Consider the following 21,274-nt stretch of genomic DNA (forward strand, 5'->3'; position numbering starts at 1 on the left):
GGCTTAGACTCAGCAAAATTCTTCAGACCCTCATACCTTATGCCTGATTTTATTGCTTTCTAGCCAGCATGGAGCCTTTAGATTGGTCCAATTTGCATTAATAACAAATCTGCTGCAGCTGAACATTTTTCCATTATTTTTTTTTCACTTGGTATTATTTCATTTTTATTTCTTATGTCATGATTTTCCCTGACATTTTAAAAATCTATTCATTTTTAATTAGGTTCTCAGAACTGAGAGCTCAGGTTCTCCTAAAGAGTCACTTACTTGCTTGGATAGAGTCAAGATCCTTACTTCTAATGTCCCATGGTCACATTCTGTGGCTCACTCCACATTGGAGGGTAGGAATCTTCTACCAGTGACTCCTGGCAACCAAAGAGGTAGTGAGCTGCTCCTAGTGGTAAGGGGATGTCAGTCAGCAATCCATTACCATAAGAAATATCTGTAATAGCTATTCTGGGTCTCTTATTTTTCCAGATGAATTTCATGATTGCTTTTTCTATTTCTATGAGGAATGTCAATAGGATTTTGATCGGAATTGCATTAAATCTGTATAGAGCTTTTGGAAGTATGGTCATTTTGATAATATTAGTTCTGCCTATTCAAGGGAAAGGTAGATTTTTCCATCTTCTAAGGTCTTCTTTCACTTCTTTCTTTAGGGTTCTGTAATGTTCATTATATAGATCTTTCACCTCTTTCATTAAGTTAATTCCCAAACTATACTCCAGAGCAATAGTAACAAAAACAACATGGTATTGGCATCAAAACACACTGGTAGACCAATGGTACAGAATAGAGGACACAGAGACTAACCCACAAAATTACAATTATCTTATGTTAGACAAAGATGCCAAAAATATGCATTGGAGAAAAGATAGCATCTTCAACAAATGTGCTGGGAAAACTGAAAATCCATATGCAACAAAATGAAATTAAACCCCTCTCTCACAATGCACAAAACTCAACTCAAAATGCATCAAAGACTTAGGAATAAAACCAGAGATCCTACATCTAATAGAAGAAAAAGTAGGCCCTAATCTCCATCATGTGGAATTAGGCCCTTAATAAGACTCCTTTGGTGCAAGAATTAAAAACAAGAATCACTAAATGGGATGACCTGAAACTAAAAAGTTTCTTCTCAGCAAAAGGAACAATCTGTGTGGTGAATAGAGAGCCTACATCTTGGGAGCAAATCTTTACCCCTTACATATCAGATAGAGCACTAATCTCAAAGGTATATAAAGAACTCAAAAATTTAAACACCAAAAAACAAATAACCCAGTCAATAAATGGGCCAAAGACCTGAAGAGACATTTCTCAGAAGATGATGTACAATCAATCAACAAATATATGAAAAAGTTCATCATTGCTAGCAATTAGATTTCATCTCGCTCCAGTCAGAATGGCAGCTATTATGAAGACAAACAACAATAAGTGTTAGCAAGGCTGTGGGGAAAAAGGTACACTCATACACTGCTGGTGGGACTGCAAATTGATGCAGTCAATATGAAAAGCAGTTTGGAGATTTCTTGGAAAACTGGGAATGGAACCACCATTTTAGCCAGCTATTCCTCTCTTTGGTCTATACCCAAAGGACTTAAAAATAACATATTATAGGGACACACCTACATCAATGTTTATAGCAGCACAATCCACAATAGCTAAACTGTGGAACCAACATAGATGCCCTTCAATAGATAAATGGATGAAAAAAAATGTGGCATATATACACAATGGAACAACAACAATAAAAGAGAATAAAATAATGGTATTTGCAGGTAAATGGATGGAGTTAGAGAAGATAATGCTAAGTGAAGTTAGTCCCAAAAAACCAAATGCTGAATGTTTTCTTTGATATAAGGAGGCTGATTCATAGTGGGATAGGGAGTGGGAGCATGGGAGGAATAGATGAACTGTAGATAGGGCAGAGGGGTTGAAGGGGAAGGGAGAGGGCATGGGGTTATAAATGATGGTGGAATATGATGGTCATTTTTATCTAAAGTACATGTATGAAGACAGGAATTGGTGTGCATATTCTTTGTATACAACCAAAGATATGAAAAAAATGTGCTCTATATGTGTAAGAAGAATTGTAATGCATTCTGCTGTCATATATAAATAAAAAATAAATTAAAAAGAAGAAACCCATATTTCAGAAAGAATGATATTAGTTGCAAAGGGTTCATGCATAATCTATATTAGCCTTCATATTTCTATATGAAGAGAAAGGTTTTTCAATTAAAATTTGTTTGTGAAATTTTTTAAAAAAGAAATACCTGTAATAATAAACTCAGAGAGAGAAAAGTGCGGGGTTTTTTTTTTTTGTGTGTGTGTGTTTTGGTTTATGTGTGTGTGTGTGTTTAGGAGGTTCTAGGCCATGGTTTCCATTGGTCACATCACTTTTGGGTCTTGGCAAGACAGGTACATCATAGCAGGAGTGAGTAGTGGATCAAAGCTGCCACACTTATGGTAGGGAAGCAAAAAAGAGAAAGAGGAGGGGCTGAGGTCTCAATATCACCTTCAAGGGCTTACCCCAAATGACCAGAAGACCTCCCACTAGGCCTTACTTCCCAGAAGTGCCACACTGGGAATTAATACATGGCTCTTTGGGAGGCATTTGAGATCCAAACTATAGCAGATGCCCAGCCCCCATGAAGTGTGGTGGGGTTAACTTGCTTCCCTCTGAGCATAAAGCAAATTTGAGGGGGAAAAAATGTAAATACTGAAATGCTTGCCTCAAGGCCTCTGCTGCTGAGCATTTTTCTGAGTCTGAAGTGTTCCCTCTTCTCATATTTCATAACTCTTTCATTGTGGTTGGAGAGCCACAAAGAAAGATGGGAATGCTGAGAGAATGGAGCGCTGCTTTGGCCATGGAGAACATGCCTGTGCTGTGATGGGTACTCTGGGCTGAGGGGACATCAGAAACAGAATGACGCCTTGTGAGACTACACGGGCTTCTTCTCTAGTGCTGGAGGGTCTCCTGAGACAGCATCCACTTTAGGGGAATCTGAAGATATTGGTAGGTACCTCATAATGTCTGGTAACTTTTTCTTTTTAAAATTCCACTTAATTGATTATAAGGCTTTCAACTAAGAAGGCTTAAGGAGTTTCTGGAAGAAGTCTTGAAACAAACTGAGAATTTCTAACAATGTAACGAAGACTCCAGAATACCATGTTCTTCTTAGCTGGGTGTGGTGGTGCACGCCTGTAATTCCAGTGGGTCAGGAGGCTGAGGCAGGAGGATTGCAAGTTCAAAGTCAGCCTCAGCAACTGTGAGGCACTAAGCAACTCAGTGAGACCCTTTCTCTAAATAAAATACAAAATAGGGCTGGGGATGTGGCTCAGTGGTTGAGTGCCCCTGAGTTCAATCCCTGGTACCAAAAAAAATGATTATATATGTGTTTAAACACACACACACACACACACACACACACACATACACACACACAAGCACACACACGTATTCTTATTGCTATTGTTAGTGGTAGTCTTATTCTGTTCGTTTAAAACTTTACATGAAGCCTTAGGATTTCAGGAATATCTGAGAATTATTTGTGGGAACACATTTTTGAGCCCTGTTAGCAAAGGAGAAACGATACATCAGAGCCCTAGTCCAAGAACCGCCATCTTTGTTCCACTCCTGGCTTTAGCTGAAAATAAAGTGTTTACTCTTAACTTAAATTTTATTTCTCAAAATGTCCAAAGAATTATCTGGGGATATAGCTAAATTGGAAGAGTGCTTGCCTCACATGCACAAGGCCCTGGGTTCAATCCCAAGCCCCACAAAAAGAAAAGATAAAATAAAAGGAGATCACATATCTTATTTAAAAAAAATGTCCAAAGGACCAGGGCTTTATTTGGTGAGTCTAAGCAATAATGTCTCCATGAACCTTACTTCTGAAGCTAATAGTCAAGTCCAAAGCTTATTAAAGTTTTTAATTACCATATCCAAATCAAAACCATATAACTTTTTAAAAACCCATCTTGGTTTTCATGCCACCAGATCTCACGCTTTAGGATGCATAATGACACAAAACAGCATCTAAAGTGTATATTACTGTCTTCTACCCAGAAATACCCATCCAAGTGACTTTAATAAAAATGAGTCAAGGCCACAATTCAAAAAACATTTTTGTGATCTTTCTCAGATACAACTGAACAGAAATTGCAATATGACATCGGGCATGTCTTGTTACAGAGCTGGCTGAGGAAGCACTGTGCAATCTGCCTACCAGGCAGAAAAAAAGAAGGGAACATATATGGTGAGCTGTGATTTCTCAATGAGGAAAGCAAAGCCTCCACCCCAACAGAGTTCCACATGGGTCTTCTTGGCCTGAACTGGTCCCATGGCCTCAGATAGCCACATGGAGCTAGGAGCAAGGCTGTCACCGTGCAAGTGCTTCCTGACCCATCCTCCAGGGCTTGGCACAACAGCCTCAATAAAATCAGGATGTAAACAGGTCCTGAATATATAGAAGGTGGAAAAGAGAAATACGCAAGTCTTAGTGTATACCTCAAAAGAGGCAGAAGAGCCATATTTGAATATCTACTATGTGGAAAGTTCTGGAACAGGTGTTACACACTATTTTTAAAGTCTCATCTACCATAATACAAACTCACTTGTAAATAGAGCTCTTTGCTGTTGCCATATCACCTCTGCTCTCTCTCTCAGCTATATCATGGTAGAAGTCATAACCTCAGATCATTTTCGAAGGGAGAACCTTTTGAAACTGAGTTTTCAAGTTTGTCTTTAAGCTATAATATACTTTCATTTTCTTTATTGAGGCTCTTTGTTCTCTTTTGGCTGTCTCTGGCAGTAAAAGAAAAACATCATGCAAACTTTGAGTACAATGCACTCAATCCATTAGAAATATAAATAAAAATTGTTCCCTTTCCCCATTGTTCCAAAGTAAAAAATATAAAATTCGGGGTGTCTGTTATCGACTAAAAGGCTCAGGGGTCACTCCAGTTGAACTGGGCTAACTGGGCTGCACAAAATAACCACACAAGAGACACAAATACCTTTTTCTTTGGGATCACTGTGATGGCTCCTCTGACCTTAAGGGTCTGCAAGAAGAGAGAGCGAGAGCACGCGCTGACCCTTTTATTGAGGGGAAGCTATTCAAATAAGGCAAGGGGTCCGGTTTCAGGGGGCTGAGTCTATCTTCATGATGTCCACTGTCAGGAGGTTGACTGACACCTGGGTAGGCCACAACCAAGGGCACAGTAAGAGAAGGGGACACACACAAGACACTTCCATGGAAGATTCTGTCCTAAACAGGGCAAGGGGTTAGATTACAAAGGAACAGATGAGCATAGCTCTACCCATGGGGCTGTAGCAAGACACACCCATGCACAAGACACCGACCCTCGAACCCAAGAAGAGTGGGGAAAGCTTTGCCACATTTCTGTGACTGAGCACCTCAGCACTCAGCCGGGGAGTGTGACTCAGTCATGTGCAAGATTGGTCTCTCACAATAAAAAAGTTAAGACCCCCAGTATAGCTATTATGTGGTATATGTGATTTCCCTGAGAGGTTGGGACATTACATTTTTTTCTTTTGTTCTTTTTTTTTTTTTTAAAGGGAAACTATATGCAAGGAGAAATGTTAATACCATGTACAGGGCACAAATTAAAACACGGAAGCCAGGAAATGCAAAGGTGAATGTTCTCACAGGAACCTCAGCTCATGCACCCTGCTCATGTGCAGGATGACTTAGCAACACTACTCAACTGGTGTTTCTGTGGATAAATCTGACATTTTGGTTATGAACTTTTGTGAACCAAGAGTTGCCTGGACAGTCATAAGTTTAGAATGCTGAAATCATTGCTTTTGTGTGTGTGGAGAGGGTTGTACCAGGAGTTAAATTCAGGAGCACTCGACACTGAGCCACATCCCCAGTCCTATTTTGTATTTTATTTAGAGACAGGGTCTCACTGAGTTGCTTAGTATCTCACTTTCGTGGAGGCTGACTTTGAACCTCAGCCTTGGGAGCCCCTGGGATTACAGGCATGTGTCACTGCTCTCAGTTAGAATCATTGCTTATTAAAATTTATATCTACCTTTATTCTCTCCAACCATATTTATATTAAGGCAATATACATATTATTTCCCATTACTAGAATTGTTGCTGGATCAACATGCTGCTGAAAAATCTGGTCTATTTAGTACACAGTTCAGTTCACATGACCCTAAATTGAGTCAACACTTGATGTCTGACACCTAATTAAATTATTTGGCCATTTGACTGTCATTAACATCTAATCTTGGTCATAGACTAGGAAGCAACCCAACACACACCACACTGATTTGCTTGACCTTGAGGTTAGATGAAGCCTACTGACCAGTCTGGATCTCTTTTCCTGTCATCTCCCACTACTCTCCAATGCTCTTACCAAGTCAGAGAAAGGAATAGAAAGATAAGATATATGGAATGAAAATTGTGTGTATCACTCTCTCACCCAAGTCTTGTTGTGGTGTAGGTGGCTCAGAAAACAAACCAAGTTCCAATTTTGTCCAAGTTGAAGAGTCTTTATTTAGCCGGCCAGCCAGCTACTGCTCCATGCAGGACCCACAACTGTCTCCGCAAGGAACAGCCCCAAGCCTGAGCATTTTAGGATATTTAAATGAAAAAACTACATCTGGGTTGATATAACTGGAAGCAAGCAGGTCAGAAGCTGGATTGTGCTGTTAGCAAGACAAAGCAATGGGCATATTAGTATTTCCCACAGGACTTTCCAGGTTGGCATAGCAGCAAGCAAGCAGAAGGGAAGTGGGTCAAAATGATCCCAATTCTGTACAAGTTAGAGAAAGGTTACTAACGTCTAGATAATCAATCTCTGACAAGGTGCGTCACTCAAGAAAAATGGAAACCAAAGAGAACAATTTTATATTGTATAAGAATTAATATTTTGTGTTGGTGGATAACTATTAATGGGTACAGAAGTGGGGCTTTCCCATTGGAGAAGCATTTTTTTACATGACATGGAGTCTCAGGGTAAAATGGAGTCTGTTTGGTCATTGCCCATATAGCGTGGCCCATAACAGTCTGTCCCCTCTTTTTAGGTAGGAATTCTGAAATGGGGACTCTAGGTTGCAGAAGTAATCCCCAGTCTGGAGAAGGGATTAGCAAACTTTCTCTACAAAGGGCCAGATATTCAATATTTCCAGCTTTTCAGGATATAAGGTCTGTCTCTGTCTCAATTCTGCTGTTCGAGAACAAAAGCAGCAATGGACATTATGTTAACAAAGGGCTATGACTGTTGCAATAAAACTTCATTTACAAAAAAATGGCACTGGACTGATCACTTTGCCATTGCCTGGTCTACAGAAATCTTCTAACTAGTCTATTTTCTCCTTAATATATTAGGAATATATTCAATTTTACCACTCTGTAACTCAACACTTTTTAAAATACAATAACCTAATTCCATTTTATTTCTCACCATAACTATTCTAATTAACTCAATCACTCATTTTTTTCTAAATGTAAAGTTTCTAACTACTATTTCAGATTCCTTTATTTACCTTCACCACACCCAGCTGTGTGAGTCATATTTCTAACGCTGGGACAAAATATGTGAGAAAAACAACTTAGGAGGAAAGATTGATTTGAGGTCATGGTTCCAGAGGTTTCGGTTCATAGTCTGTTGGCTCCAAGGCAGAAACATGGCAGTAGAGTGTGGCCACCACAAAGCAGAGACAGAGGAAGAGCCAAGGGTCAGGGACAAGATTTACCCTTCCAGGACATGCCCCCAGTGACCTACTCCTTACAATGGGATCCACCTCTTATAGTTTTCTCCACTTTCAAATAATAACATCAAATTAGTCCATCAATGGAATTATCTGATGAGGTCAGAGCCCTCAGAATCCCATCTCTTTTCAAGAGCCCTACCTTCAAACACTGCTGCTTGGGGGACCAACCCTTCCATGCATGAGACTTCAGAGGAATTACAGATCTAAGGTATAGCAGCAGCCTTCAAAAAGTGGTGAATTAAAACATACCATGACATATTAGTTGTAATACCTTTATTAATTATTATGGGGAATAAGCACAGGCAACATCCAAATAGGTCACTTTGGCATAAGGATTATTTTGAGGTAAGCCAAACAAGAATCAACAGATGCCGAAAACTTCCCTCATCTGACCAAAAGCAAACTTGTGAGGAATAACTGCAGAGCATCCCCTCTGCTTGATGGCTATGAAGAGGACAAAAGTCAGCACAGAGACAGACATGGAAAGAAACTATACTCCACGAGTTTCCATTACTCCAGTAACCCAGTAATCTCACATCCCAGCAGTCTATTATTGTTCTTTTCTCAAGAGTAAGCCCCAATTCTAATCTCCCTGTCTTAGTCAGAATTCTCTAGAGGAACAGAATCAACAGGAAGTATGATTATAAAAAGGGGATTTATTAGGTTGGCTTATGCAGCCAGAAGCTAGATAACCCACAATGGCCGTCTGCAGGCTGGAGACTTGGAAGAACCAGTAGCTGTGCTGTCCAAGAGGCAGAAGCCCAGAAAAAGAGGGATCAACGGTGCTACCCTGGCCTAGTCTAAGACCAAAGGCTTCTGGAAACTCCCTAGAGAATCACTGGCAAAGTCCGCTTAGGAAGAGTGAAGAAGTGAGAGTCTGATATTCTCAGATGATGGAAAGAGCAACCAAGAACCCGTTCATGAAGAATCAGGCTTGCATCTGCTGCTGTTTCCTTGTTCTTCCAACTTTTATTCCATCCAAGCCATCATCCTATTGGATGGTGCTGTCCATGCTTAGGGGGTGGGGGTCTCCACTTCAGCTGGCTATCCCACAAGCAGTCATTCCTAGACACATCCCTCATTGACACACCCATAAGCCAGTTAATCCTACGCATCTTTTAATCCAATCAAGTTGACAATTCAAATTGGCCACTAAACTCTCCTTTCAGTTATTCATCAGTGCTAGCCCTAATTCTAGGGTATCTTTCTTGGGAATCTAAAGCAGGAAATGAGGATAAGGAGGCTTTACTCTTAAAACATCCCCACTGAACCATAGTCTTCAAGTACATATCTTTAGGGGTGTTATGGTTTGGATGTGAGGTGTCCTCCGAAAGATCACATGTGAGACAATGCAAGAAAGTTTAGAACAGAAATGATTGGGTTATGAGCATCTTAAATCCAATCAGTGAATTAATCCCCTGGTGGGGATTAACTGAGTGGTAACTGAAGGCAGGTAGGGTGTGGCTGGAGAAGGTGGGCATTGGGGGATGTGGCTTTGGGGTATATATTTTGTATCTGGTGAGTGGAGACCTCTCTCTCTGCTTTCTGGTCATCATGTGAGCTGCTTCCCTCTGCCTCCATGGTGTCCCACCTCACTTCGAGCTTGGAGAAATGGAGGCTGCTGTCTAATGGACTGAGACCTCTAAAATCATGAGCCCCTAAATAAACTCTTCCTCCTCCACGATTGTTCTGGTCAGATCCTTTAGTCACAGCAGAGAAAAAGCTGACTACAACAAGTGGGGGTAGAACTAGATTTTACCTCAGTTCAGAAAAATACTAGCTGGAAATTAGATGGGCAATATGGTTTTTGCACAACTCAGACATAATTATATTCAGCACCAGACTATGTGGAATAAGAAATGAAATCCAGCAGAGATATAACCAAAGAGACTTGTAGGCCCCATAAGAAATATATACCACACATAAAAGAGGCCCAATGGGCAAATACCTCCTTACTTTATGAGCCAACCCACTCCTGGATACATATGTGTTAATAAAGATATACCATATGTTGGAAGCATGACTTCCGAATTTTTCCTGATAAAATATTTGAATGTTGACTTCCAAGAGATAGATATAATTGTTCCCCCCTTGGATGGAAATGAAACTCAAATACGTGGTCTTGATTATCATATGGAATAGAGAATTGACAGATTAAAGACATTATATTTCTGCCAAGATGATTGTACTTTCTTCATTTTAAAAAAGTAATTATTTTTCCATTCACTTCTCCAGCTGATGGATAGATAAAAATGGCACTTGGATTTCCAAGACCTCTTGGCAGGAGATGTTTGGTGTAAGAATTCAATGTTTTAGATTGGTTTGTGCTCATTTTTATGAACTAGGAGGAGGAAAAATAAAATTTCCACATATATCAGATTTGTAGACTAAAGAAACACAACCTATGAACACATGGAAAAAACTGGTTATTTTATTTCTTCTTTATGCCTCTGGAACACACAAGTGGGTGGCCAATCCCAAGGGAATGAGGTCTTGGAATCATGATTTCATTGCGTCCTCCTCTGGTTAGCTGGAGTCTGGGGGTACATTGGGGGACTAGACTCAGAAAGGACAATAACCTGATTAAAACACAAGATCACTTTCTATGTCGTATTCCAACCTAGGATTATTTTTATTTCTCTTCTTCATATTAATCTTACAATTACTTTTGTGTGGCTACTGAAAGGAGGCTGTGAAGACTGTCAGAATCAAAATGAAGTCACTTACATCAAACTTTAAGAAAACAAGAGTCAGGTGGGCATGAAGCCTTTGAAGATCCTGACACATATTTGTTTGATACAAGAACCATGACAAAAGACTTCTAAAATCATATTCTTGGACAAAGTCTGCCACAACTTTGCACACACACACAAAAATTACTTCTACAAAGATGCTTACCTAGCAACTGCCCCTTTGACCTTGAACTGACACCCCCTTATTATCAATCATCACAGCCCAAGGACATTGTTTCAAAACAACTTATGTAACCTTATGCTACCTTTAAAAACTCTTTCTTCTTTTGTCTCCTTGACTATACCCATTGTTTACCATGGTACTTGTGTAACAGACTACAATCATTCCTGAAGAATTGTTTTGGAGAGCCAGTCTCTGCCACTCATTTTAGGTAGACATGCTGTTTTCTGACAAGCATTTGTTAAAATGCCTTTTCCCATTGTGTTTAGCTTTTGTAATTTTTAAAAAATATTTGTTTTAGCTATAGGTGTACGCAATAACCTTTATTTTATTTTTATGTGGTGCTGAGGATTAAACCCAGAGACTCACACGTGCCAGGCGAGCGCTTTATCACTGAGCCACAATCCCAGTACCTGTAATGTTTCTGATAAAGAACTTGAAATTTAGTAGTTCTCTTGCCTTCCCGTACCTAGTCTTCAGTTCCTACCAATCCTTTCATGTGAATGGGTCTGTGTAATCTGTCCTGCTCAATGAACTAGCATGTAGAGTGTGCCACTTCTGCCAAAGCACAGAGACTGCGAGTAGTTTATGTAGTTTATTTTTTAAAGCTTTCATACACACACACACATATATTTTTTTTTTTTTTTTTGTACTGGGGATTGAACTTAGGGCACTTGACCACTGAGGCACATCCCCAGCCCTATTTTGTATTTTATTTAGAGACAGGTTCTCACTGAGTGACTTAACTCCTTACTTTTGCCGAGTCTGGCTTTGAACTCACCATTCTCCTGCTTCAGCTTCCCAAGCCACTGGAATGACAGGCATGCACCACCAAGCCCAGCTCTTATATATAGTTTTAATATATATTTTAGTTGTAGATGACCTTTATCTGTTTATTTTTATGTGGTTCTGAGATCAAACCCAGGGCCTCATATGTGCTAGGCAAGCACTCTACCACTGAGCTATAACCTCAGCCCCTAATTTTCTCTTGGATGTAATTCTATTGCATGGGCTGACCTCAAACTCCTAGGCTCAAGAGACCCTCCTGCCTCAGCTTCCTAAGCAGCTGGAACTACAAACTCATACCCCCACACTCAGCTGTAAAACTTCTCATCATCAAAATGGCAGAAAGTGGTAGTACCTTAACCTGAATGATCAAGGTGAGCAGAATTTCTCTACTAACCCGCATGGATCACATGGCATTTAGAAGAAACAAGCCTTCTTTTAAGCCCTTGTGATTTAGAGAGTTTCTATAACATAAACCAGTTTTCTTAACTAAAGCAATAATACCCAAGTGCATTCTAAATCCTCAGTGGACTGTTTGATAGTTGTACAAGAATGTTAAAGACATATTTGGGGAAGCTGGTTGAGGTTCTGTACAGATGAAGAATGATTTAACATGTGTAAATGTCATGTAACATATATAATATTTTCACATAACACAGTGTTAGGAGCTAAGTACTAGATCATAGAAATGAAAGGTGCCTACATCTTCCCTCCTCCATTAGCAACTTTTTCAGTAGGAAAGGGTATATATAAACAAAACAATATAATATAAAAAGTATCCAATAAGAAGCAAAAAAATTAATTTTATTGAATAGAGGGTTTACAATGATCATAAGAATACTTTAGATTATAACAGCTGAAACATCAATAGCTGATTGGAAGTAAGAGAGGAGGCAGTTTAAATTTTCAACATAAAAAAAAAAATTCTAATTGCTACGCTTCTTGTAAAATTCCCAAAACAAGTTCAAGCCATGTGTACTGTTTAGTGATTTTGTTTAAAAGGGATGAAAAGTGAGAATCAATGTGTATACTGGTTACAACTAATATAACAGCTTGAAAAAATCATGAGACAGAGCATAAATATAATATAAAAAGACAAGATTTTAAAATTGTATTATAGGAATCTTAACTATTACAAGTGGAAAAGATACATTAAAACCACCAGTGTGTTACACTAGTTCAAAACAGAACTCGTAAGGCAGACCAAAACTGACTCAAGTTAAGGAAATTGGTCTGTTTTTAGGAAGCACATCCAGACAGATACAACCACAAAGAAATGCCAACAGTGACGACTATGTGGTCCCCTCTGTGAGTTGGTGAAGCATCAACGGTGGAGCAACTGGGTTAACACTTAGGCTTTCTCCAGGGATTTGTAGTATTCCATCAGCACGGTCCAGGCCTTGGGTGCCATGAAGCCTTCAGGAGGCTTCTGGCCTTCTCGGGCAAGTTTGCGCATTCGAGTTCCTGAAATAAATTCAAAGTCTTCATGGCTGAAAGACAGAGTCAAGTGAAAATTATTTCACATTTTTTTAGAGAGCAATTGTAAAAAAAATTTAAAGCATTTATTCTTTCTGTTTATATTAGACTACTAGACAAGGTTAATATGAATCTGATTTCAAATTTGTCATTAAGCAAAATATACTGCACTACTGAATATTATTCAGTTTTAGAACTAGGAAAATTTTAATTGTGATCATTATAGATTCTTATGAAACTGTAAGAATATATCAAAATTCTGTGTTGAGAGACCCAATGTAACTTCTCCCAATAGTAACATCTTGTGATATTACAGCATCAATATCACAACCAGTAGGGAAGCATGGAAGCGAGCTACCTACCACTCTTACTCAGATTTCCTCAGCCTCCCTTGCACTCATTTCCCAGTGTGTGCATTCGGTTCTGTGTAATTTTATCACATGTGCACATTCATGTATCCACCACAGTGAAGTTGCAGAACAGTTCCAAATCACAAGGATCCCATTTTTGATTCAATATAGATTCAATCAATTTTATTGAATGAATACAGAACACTTCACCTCCCTTAATGAGTCATGCTCTTCCTACTGGCAATTAAGAGATCATGATGAAGGGCACATAGAATCCTCTAGTGTGACACTAATCCAGAACCACAGCATTCAGAAACCTATCTCTAATAGCCCTTTAAGGTCTGTCTGCTCTCTGACCTTGTTCACCTTCTCTATAGTCAGGGGAATCTGAAAGTCCCCTTCCTAGACTGGTTCTTTAGTGTATCTATGAGTGCTCAGACTGGCCATTCTCTGGGAATGCACTCCAAGCCAAGAAAGAGGTACCAGGGTTTCCTCTGTGATCCATACTGCGTGTCTGGCTTCTGGTCTGTTCTGCTTTTCTGACTTTTGTTTTCTGTGTACCCAATGACCCACCCCATTTGCTCAGAGGGTTTGGAAGCCTTGGGTGTGATTTTATTACCACCAGTTTATAAGCACCTCTCCCACCTAGCTGGTCCATCTTTATAACTGACCACTACTGTCAGTTCCTAAGATCAATCTGAATCTTGCCTCCAGATGTTCTACCTTAGATTTGTTGCTAGCCTGTTCAATTGCATTGAAGTAGTGAGATATAATGAACACTCCACTCCTCTTTGAATTATATTTAAGAGTTTTATTCTGGAATACTATACAGAGGATATGAATATAAAACAGTGCAACTCATTAAATAAATCACAGGAAATCAATGTCAATGCTTTATAAATCCCATCTCTACCTACTAAGCAGAAAGGCACTACTTCAATTGAGACACAAAACATCTCCCAGTCATCCCATCTGCTCTTCCTATTTCCCTGAACTACCAGAAAGACAGGAAGATAGGTAAGCATGTACATTCAACTTAATATTTTAACAGATTCCCCCACCCAACCCCTGCCACCTCCTTCCTGGATGCCATGGAGTTGAGCAGTACTGCTCTTTCACACGCTTCTACCATGTTCCGTCTCACCTCAGGCCTACAGCTATGGAGCCAGATGACCATGGACTGAACTTCTGAAACCATAGCCCAAATAAACTTCCCTCCTCTATGTTGTTCTTGTCAGGTATTTTGGTCACAAAGAGATAAAGCTGTCTAACAAAGTATCTAAAAATGCTTACTCCAACCTGATGTAAAATTGGTTAGTTAAGCTGAGAACCATCCAACAAAATATTGGTTGAGTGCTTCAGATTCCTCAGGAGATCCACTTATCAGCTCCCTAAACAAACTTCATGGAGGAGAACTACGATTCTGGAGCTTTCTGGACATGCAAACTTGAAACTTCAGTTTCAAAAATGAAAAACTCATGTCATGTGAATCAAGTGCTTGTTCTTGATGGTAGTAATCAAGAAGTAAGAGAGCAGCTTGCTGGATGACTCCGCCTGAACTTTGATTAAAGGAAAAAAGCCAGACCAATTAAAGTCCTTTCTTTCCCCATAATGCCAAACTGTCTGAAATCCAGAACTTTTCTTGCATTCCTTCTGAAATTGCATTTTTTAAACCAAGGTCCCCGGGTACCTCTTTTCCTGAAGCTATTTCACACTCCATCTGCCCTACATGCCACAAGCATTTCTTCATCACATGAAATGGGAGTTCCTGCTTCCACATGGTGGTGGTTCCACTCCACCCTGGCTACGGAAAACACATTTCCCTCTGCCTCAAACTTGTATGTCTATCTCTGTTACATAAGGACTTTATTTTTACTAGAGCCAGGTTCAAGGTCTTAACATGAGTCACTATAAAATTAAATCCTATCTTCACAAGGAGTCCAGACATCATTCTGCAGAAATCTTGCATCAAATAAAAACTGAGGCATTTGGGGAATCATCTAAATATATCTATAAATTTTACCTATAAGTAATCGTGAATCTGCAGAAACACAAAAGACTACCAAATAAAGGACCTGGGCTTTCCCTACAGAGCAATTCTAATTAGGGCCATTTCATTCTACGGAGTTAACCAATTTCCCATGGCACCTGGAAAAAGAAACCCAAATATGTTTGTTTTTTTCCCTTTCCAAAACCACTCAGTTACAGATTCCTATAATCTACAGCAGACAGAGGCTGGGTCTTAACAAAACAAAGGGGAAGGGGCAGAACAGCAGGAAGGAAAATAACACACCAGCAAGCAACCTACACGGGACCCTTAATAACACATACCAGCCACATGTGGCCAGCATCTTGATGAACTCCAAAGTACAATGACTCTTGGCCACTTGCTGACGATTTAAAATCTTTACAACCATCTGCTGTCCCTCAGTCCACATATGTGGCCACCAGAGCCACTGGCACAAGTTATTCACACGGACTGAAGATGGGGTCAGCAGATGGCCCTTCATCTTTTGAAGGTTCACATTCAATTAACCCAGCTTTCTAAGGTTGCTAACTAGACAATAAGTGACTCAGAGAAGGAAAAGGATATTTTTTCTTTGCTAGAACTCAAACTACTGGTGGTAACTTACAAGTGAACCTAATTATTTTGGATCTAATTAACTTTTCATCTAACTTGAAAGCAGTTCATTTATAATACATCAAAACACTAAAAATTCTTGAGACTGAGATTAAAAATGATTGCTTCAAAACCAGATAAATGGCTATTTATAGCTTTGTTTCAGAGACTACAAAGCCCTGGCTGACGTCATACATGACAATTTTAACAATTACTGTTTTTTAATCAAAGACCAACAGAAATGTTTGGAAAACTTAATTATCTATAATCTAATTGAGCAAATTCCTTAATTTTTTATGCTTTTCCTCCAAGCACCTCAGTCATAAAGGCTATAAAATAGCTTCCATCAGATATTCAATCAATAATGAATTCCTAGGGCCATCCTAAAATATATTGTAGAATCAACTCAATTTTCTTGACCATAAAGTGTCATGAAATCTATAACCTACCATAGAATAGATCAGATTTTTAACTGAGTGGCAATAGACAAGTTTTGAAAGCACCCAGAAAAACATTTTGATGTAGAAAATTTGAGGTTTCTGTGCTTCCAACTGGGGCAGGGTGCACTGTTACTTACCTACTTCTAGAGGCTCCTCTATTGACCAAAAGTTAATCCCCAAAGCTCTCAGATGTCCAATTATCCATATAAAAGTAGTTGATTCTGGAATGTCCCCATTGAGGCTTGGTCCTTAGCTGGGCACCAGTGGAAACTTTTAGGAGATAGAGCTAAGTGGGAAGCCTTAGTCATGGGGGTGTGTCCTGGAAATGTCTGTGAGATACTGATCTCTTTCTCTCACTTTATTGTTTCCTGGCCACCACAGATGAGCAGCTTGCTCCACCATACACACCTCAGCATGAAGTACTGTTTCACCACGGTCCCAAAGTAAAGGGACTAAGCAGTCATGGCTCTAAAACTGAGCCAAAATAAGCTCTTCTACTTTTTAAGGTTGATTATCTCAGGTATTTTGTTATAATAATGAAAAGCTATCTAACAAGACACATTTTCAGTTTTAGAAAATGATAGTCCACTGAAACCTCTAGCAGCATGGAAACATGTTCATGAACAGGAAATAAATTAAAAAGCAGGAAACAAAATTCTATTATAGTAAAAACTTGACTATATTCAACTGTTAAATGAATGTATAGAAAAAAAAGCAAAGCACACAAACATTTCGGCAATAGTACAGGTGTTATTTTTCCTCTTTTTAAAGGCTTTAATAATTTTTCAGAAACACACATTTTTAATTGATGGCCTCTTATATTCACCCTCTATTTTCCCAAGAATACATCAAAACCAGGGTACTCCACTCATCCATAAAGATGGATCTTTCTAAGAACAGAGGTTTTTAAGAGTTAGCTCACATGACTGAGGCTGATTTTCTTTCCACTGGGCTGCAGTATCAAGATCACTCTGCACTACAGGGAGAAGTGAACCACTCTGTCCATAACACTAGGGAAAACATCTCTCCAGCACTGCCTCGTTTACCTTCTGCTTTTTCTCTAGCAGTGATGGGTGTGTCAGTTCATCCCTCAAGTGGTCATATCTGAAGACCTGCACAGGACTCTGAGATAGAGAAGAAGCTTGTGTCTGGTTCAGGCTACTTTGGTTTCCTGGCATTAAGAAAACATGCCTTCCGTGGAATCCGTCTTAGCTCTACCAGAGTATCGCTCTATCTCACCCTGCTGGTTACTGCTCAGTCCCAAGCTCCCCCTGCCCCCTATCTTGGACATCAGGACAGAATGAAAGCAACATATGGATATTGCCAGGTTTTAAAGTAATGATACCACAAAAGAGCTACCTAATGAAATCTTATCTAATGCTCCTAATCGTATCAAAGGGGGGGAAATAATTTATTTTCTATTTCTAGGACAGAAAAGCATATCACTGCTCTAGAATGTTTTCAAAAGAAGGGTCTGCGAAAGGACAAAGAACAACGCACATTTACATATCATCTCTGTCTTTGCTAACTGAAGGAAGTTTACCATTAAAAACCAAGGAGAAAAGTTATCATCTATTCGGTAGATAAAAGACTCTTAAAAAGGGAACATAATACACAAAATCTTTTGTTTATGAACTGTCTCATAAATGTAAAATCAGAATCAGATCTGCAATTCCAGAGAAGGAGACTAAACTAAACTGTTTTGCTGCTACTATTTGTTTTGAAATTGGGGGGATGGACAGAATGTCAGATTTATATATTTATTAAGGGAAAAATCAGCCATCATTTAATATAGCAATTATACAACAAATCCTACTGATTGTGCTTCCTAAAAATGTTTTGAGTCAATCCACTTCTTCGATCCCAGTTGTAACCCACCAAAATCATGCTACCCCTCAGTCATCAAGGATACAAAAACAATAATAAATGCTGGTGAGGATATGGAGAAAAAGGAACTTTGACACTGTTGAGTTATAAATGAGTACAACCTCTACAGAAGTCAGTATGCAGATTCCTCAAAAGACCAGGCATAGAACCATCACATGACCCAAATATATCACTCCTCTGTACTTTTCCTGAAGAATTAAAGTCATCATACTATAGCAATACATGCATACCCATGCACAATTCACAGTAGACAAACTACGAAATCATCCCAGGTGTCCATTATGGATAAATAAAGAAAATGTGGAATATATACACAGTGGAGTTTTATACAGCCATAAAGAAAAATGAAATTATGTCACTTGCAGGAAAATAGAACTAGAGACCATTATGTCAACGGAAATAAAAAACTCAGAAGATCAAGGGTCATTTGTCTTTTCTCATTTATGGAAGCTAGAGAGGAAACAGGAAAAGAATGTATGTGTGTGGTGGGGCGGGTCTCACAAAAATCAAAGGGAGATCAGTGGAGGAAAGGGGAAAGTGGTAAAAGGTGGGGTGGGGTGGGAAGAGGGGAAGTGCTGGGAAATTATGTTGGCCAAATTATATTCTTATATTGTGTGCATGTACGAATACCTATCAACAAACCCATCATTATGTACAACTATAATGCATCAATAAAAACTGTGGAAAGAAAAAAACAAAAACCCTGCCTGTACCAATACACGTCTTCACATTGGCCTCCCCCATCTTCCCCTTTTCTAAGCTGCTAGACCATCTTTATATTTTTATGTTCCCTGCAGATAGTTTCAAGCTTATCTTTGGTTTTATAAACATTGTAAGTACCATAATCCACTTCTGCTAATGCTAGTACATGAAGTCTTTACAGGTTTGCCTCTGCTGACTGTGGTTTCTTTTCTTGCTTGAGGCATTCATTGCTTTGTACATTTTGTCATTTTTGACTAAAGTTGTTCATTATGTTTCAAGAATGATTTAATGGAATAAGTCAAGGCCTAGGACTCAAGGTGAGTGCTCCAGCAAGAGCCTATTAAAGTCTGCTTCTGCTGAATGCTTTGAAACATGCCTAGTCAACCCCCTAAAAGTAATTTCATGGCTTCAGGTTCTTGTCTGTTTTGATATCAACCAGGTAACATAAGCTGGCGCTTTTTAGTAGAGCTTTGACTTTTGAGTCCAGAGCCTAATACTCTGCTCATAGTCTACTAGGGAAGGAGAATGGGTTGGGTTCTCATCAGGTCCTGCCCTAGAAAGGGTGGAAGTAAGTCCCAGGTGAATAGACGTGTCTCCTGTTGACTGAACAATTTGATGAAGACCACAGTTGCATTACTGCTCCACCTATATTATAAGGCCCTAAAAATAGGTCTACTAGAGCAAAAGCAGCTTCATTGCTCATTCTAGCATTCACTTAATGGTTCTTATTACCTTGTCAGCTCACAATACTTTTTTTTGTGAAACTGTTATTTTATATAGCCTTTTTAGTTAATTGCTTAGGAAAGTTAACCTATAAATTTAACTTACCTCTTACCAGAAACCTGAACTTCCTCATATCCAACCCACACTGCAACAACATCATCTTTTAAAAAATTTCACATCTATTCCAGTTCCAGTTCAAAGAACTGCCTTACCTGGTCTCTGGCTATCTCGTCATCCCTTGATTATGTTCTACTCCATCCTTGGCCTTTTTTCCAAGCTCTCTAAGGTAATCCCCCAGGATCATGGCACGTGTTGATCATCTGGTCCAGAATGTAATTATTCCATTCTTTACCACAGGAATTCCTAGTCTCTTAGCCCAAAAGTCACTTGCTCCAGGAATCTACACCTACTGCCCCAGACTTGGTCAGGCAAGTGCCAGCAGTTTCCCCACAGTATTCTGCAAAGCTCTTACCACCCTGAACTATGTTGTCAGTGGTTTACTGTCTGTTTCCTTCCCTAGAATTTATATCCCATGAAGGCAATGACAAAATCTGTTATTGCAGGGTGTAGAGGTACACATCTGTAATCCCACTGACTCAGAAGACTGAGGCAAGAGGATTACAAGTTTGAGACCAGTCTAGGCAATGCAGCAAGACCCTGTTTCAAAAAAAAACCCAAAACAAAACAAAAAAAAAAAGGGCTGAGCTATCACTGAAGCTCCATGGCAGAATGCTTTGACTTTTGAGTTCAGAGCCTAATACTCTTGACTTGACTATGTTCAACTGTGTTAAATGAATGTATGGGGGGGGGGAAGCACAGTATACAAACATTTTGGCAATAGCACAGGTATTATTTTTCTCTTTTTAAAGGCTTTAATAATTTTTCATTCTATTTCATTCTATTTCCAGTACCAAAATAAATAAGTGAATAAACAAATATCTGCCTATTTCCAACTATACTACCCACCCCAAGAATGGCATATATATCATAAAGGCTCAGTAAGTAGTTACTAAAGGAATAGTGCATAGCAAAGTCAACGTTTTATACCATTTCAATATAATCTATTGATTCCAAGTAAGACAGGGTAAAAATAAATCATTTGATTTTCAAAAATATACATAGTAATGCTATCCCTAGTTATGATATAAATGTATGCTAAAACATAGAAGATCACAGATTTTAAATCAGGTCTTATCTTTTAATGGTAATTCCCATAATAAAATATGTTCAAAACCTACAAATACAGGATAAAACCTGTAAACTCCTGCAGTAACAATCTTCCACAAAAGAAACAGTACAACTAACAAAACCAAAGTCCTTTATGCATCAACAGAAAACACAGTCCTCTATGCTCTAAAAGACCTGTGTATTACAAAAACTGTGGCAGGAAAGGGAAAGAAAAGGATTCACACAAGAAGTATTTCAATGACTGACACCAGACTTGGAGGTAAAGAGTGAGCTGAAAGGAAAAGTGACTTTACAGTTCTATGTAACAGGAAGAACAATAACTAAAAGAAATTCAGGATTCAGAAATATTATGAGAATAAAGGTAGTATTGGTTCTGAGCATTTTATATAACACCTAGAACTCTATGTTGAAATATCCACTCTTATGATAGGAA

General features: G+C 39.0%; 1 protein-coding gene across 1 annotated transcript in view; it reads right to left on the reverse strand.

Moving 5' to 3' along the window:
* Window positions 1-12,277: 12,277 nt before the first annotated feature.
* The window catches only part of Papss1 (3'-phosphoadenosine 5'-phosphosulfate synthase 1), a 110,158-nt gene continuing 101,161 nt past the window's right edge, over window positions 12,278-21,274 (reverse strand). The window contains exon 12 of the mRNA XM_026403185.2: window positions 12,278-12,945. Within this exon, the coding sequence (XP_026258970.1) occupies window positions 12,807-12,945 (139 nt within the window). The 3' untranslated portion in view covers window positions 12,278-12,806. The remainder of the gene's footprint in view (window positions 12,946-21,274) is intronic.

The sequence above is a fragment of the Urocitellus parryii genome, chromosome 10, assembly GCF_045843805.1.
Source record: "Urocitellus parryii isolate mUroPar1 chromosome 10, mUroPar1.hap1, whole genome shotgun sequence".
In the NCBI taxonomy this organism is placed as follows: Eukaryota; Metazoa; Chordata; class Mammalia; order Rodentia; family Sciuridae; genus Urocitellus; species Urocitellus parryii.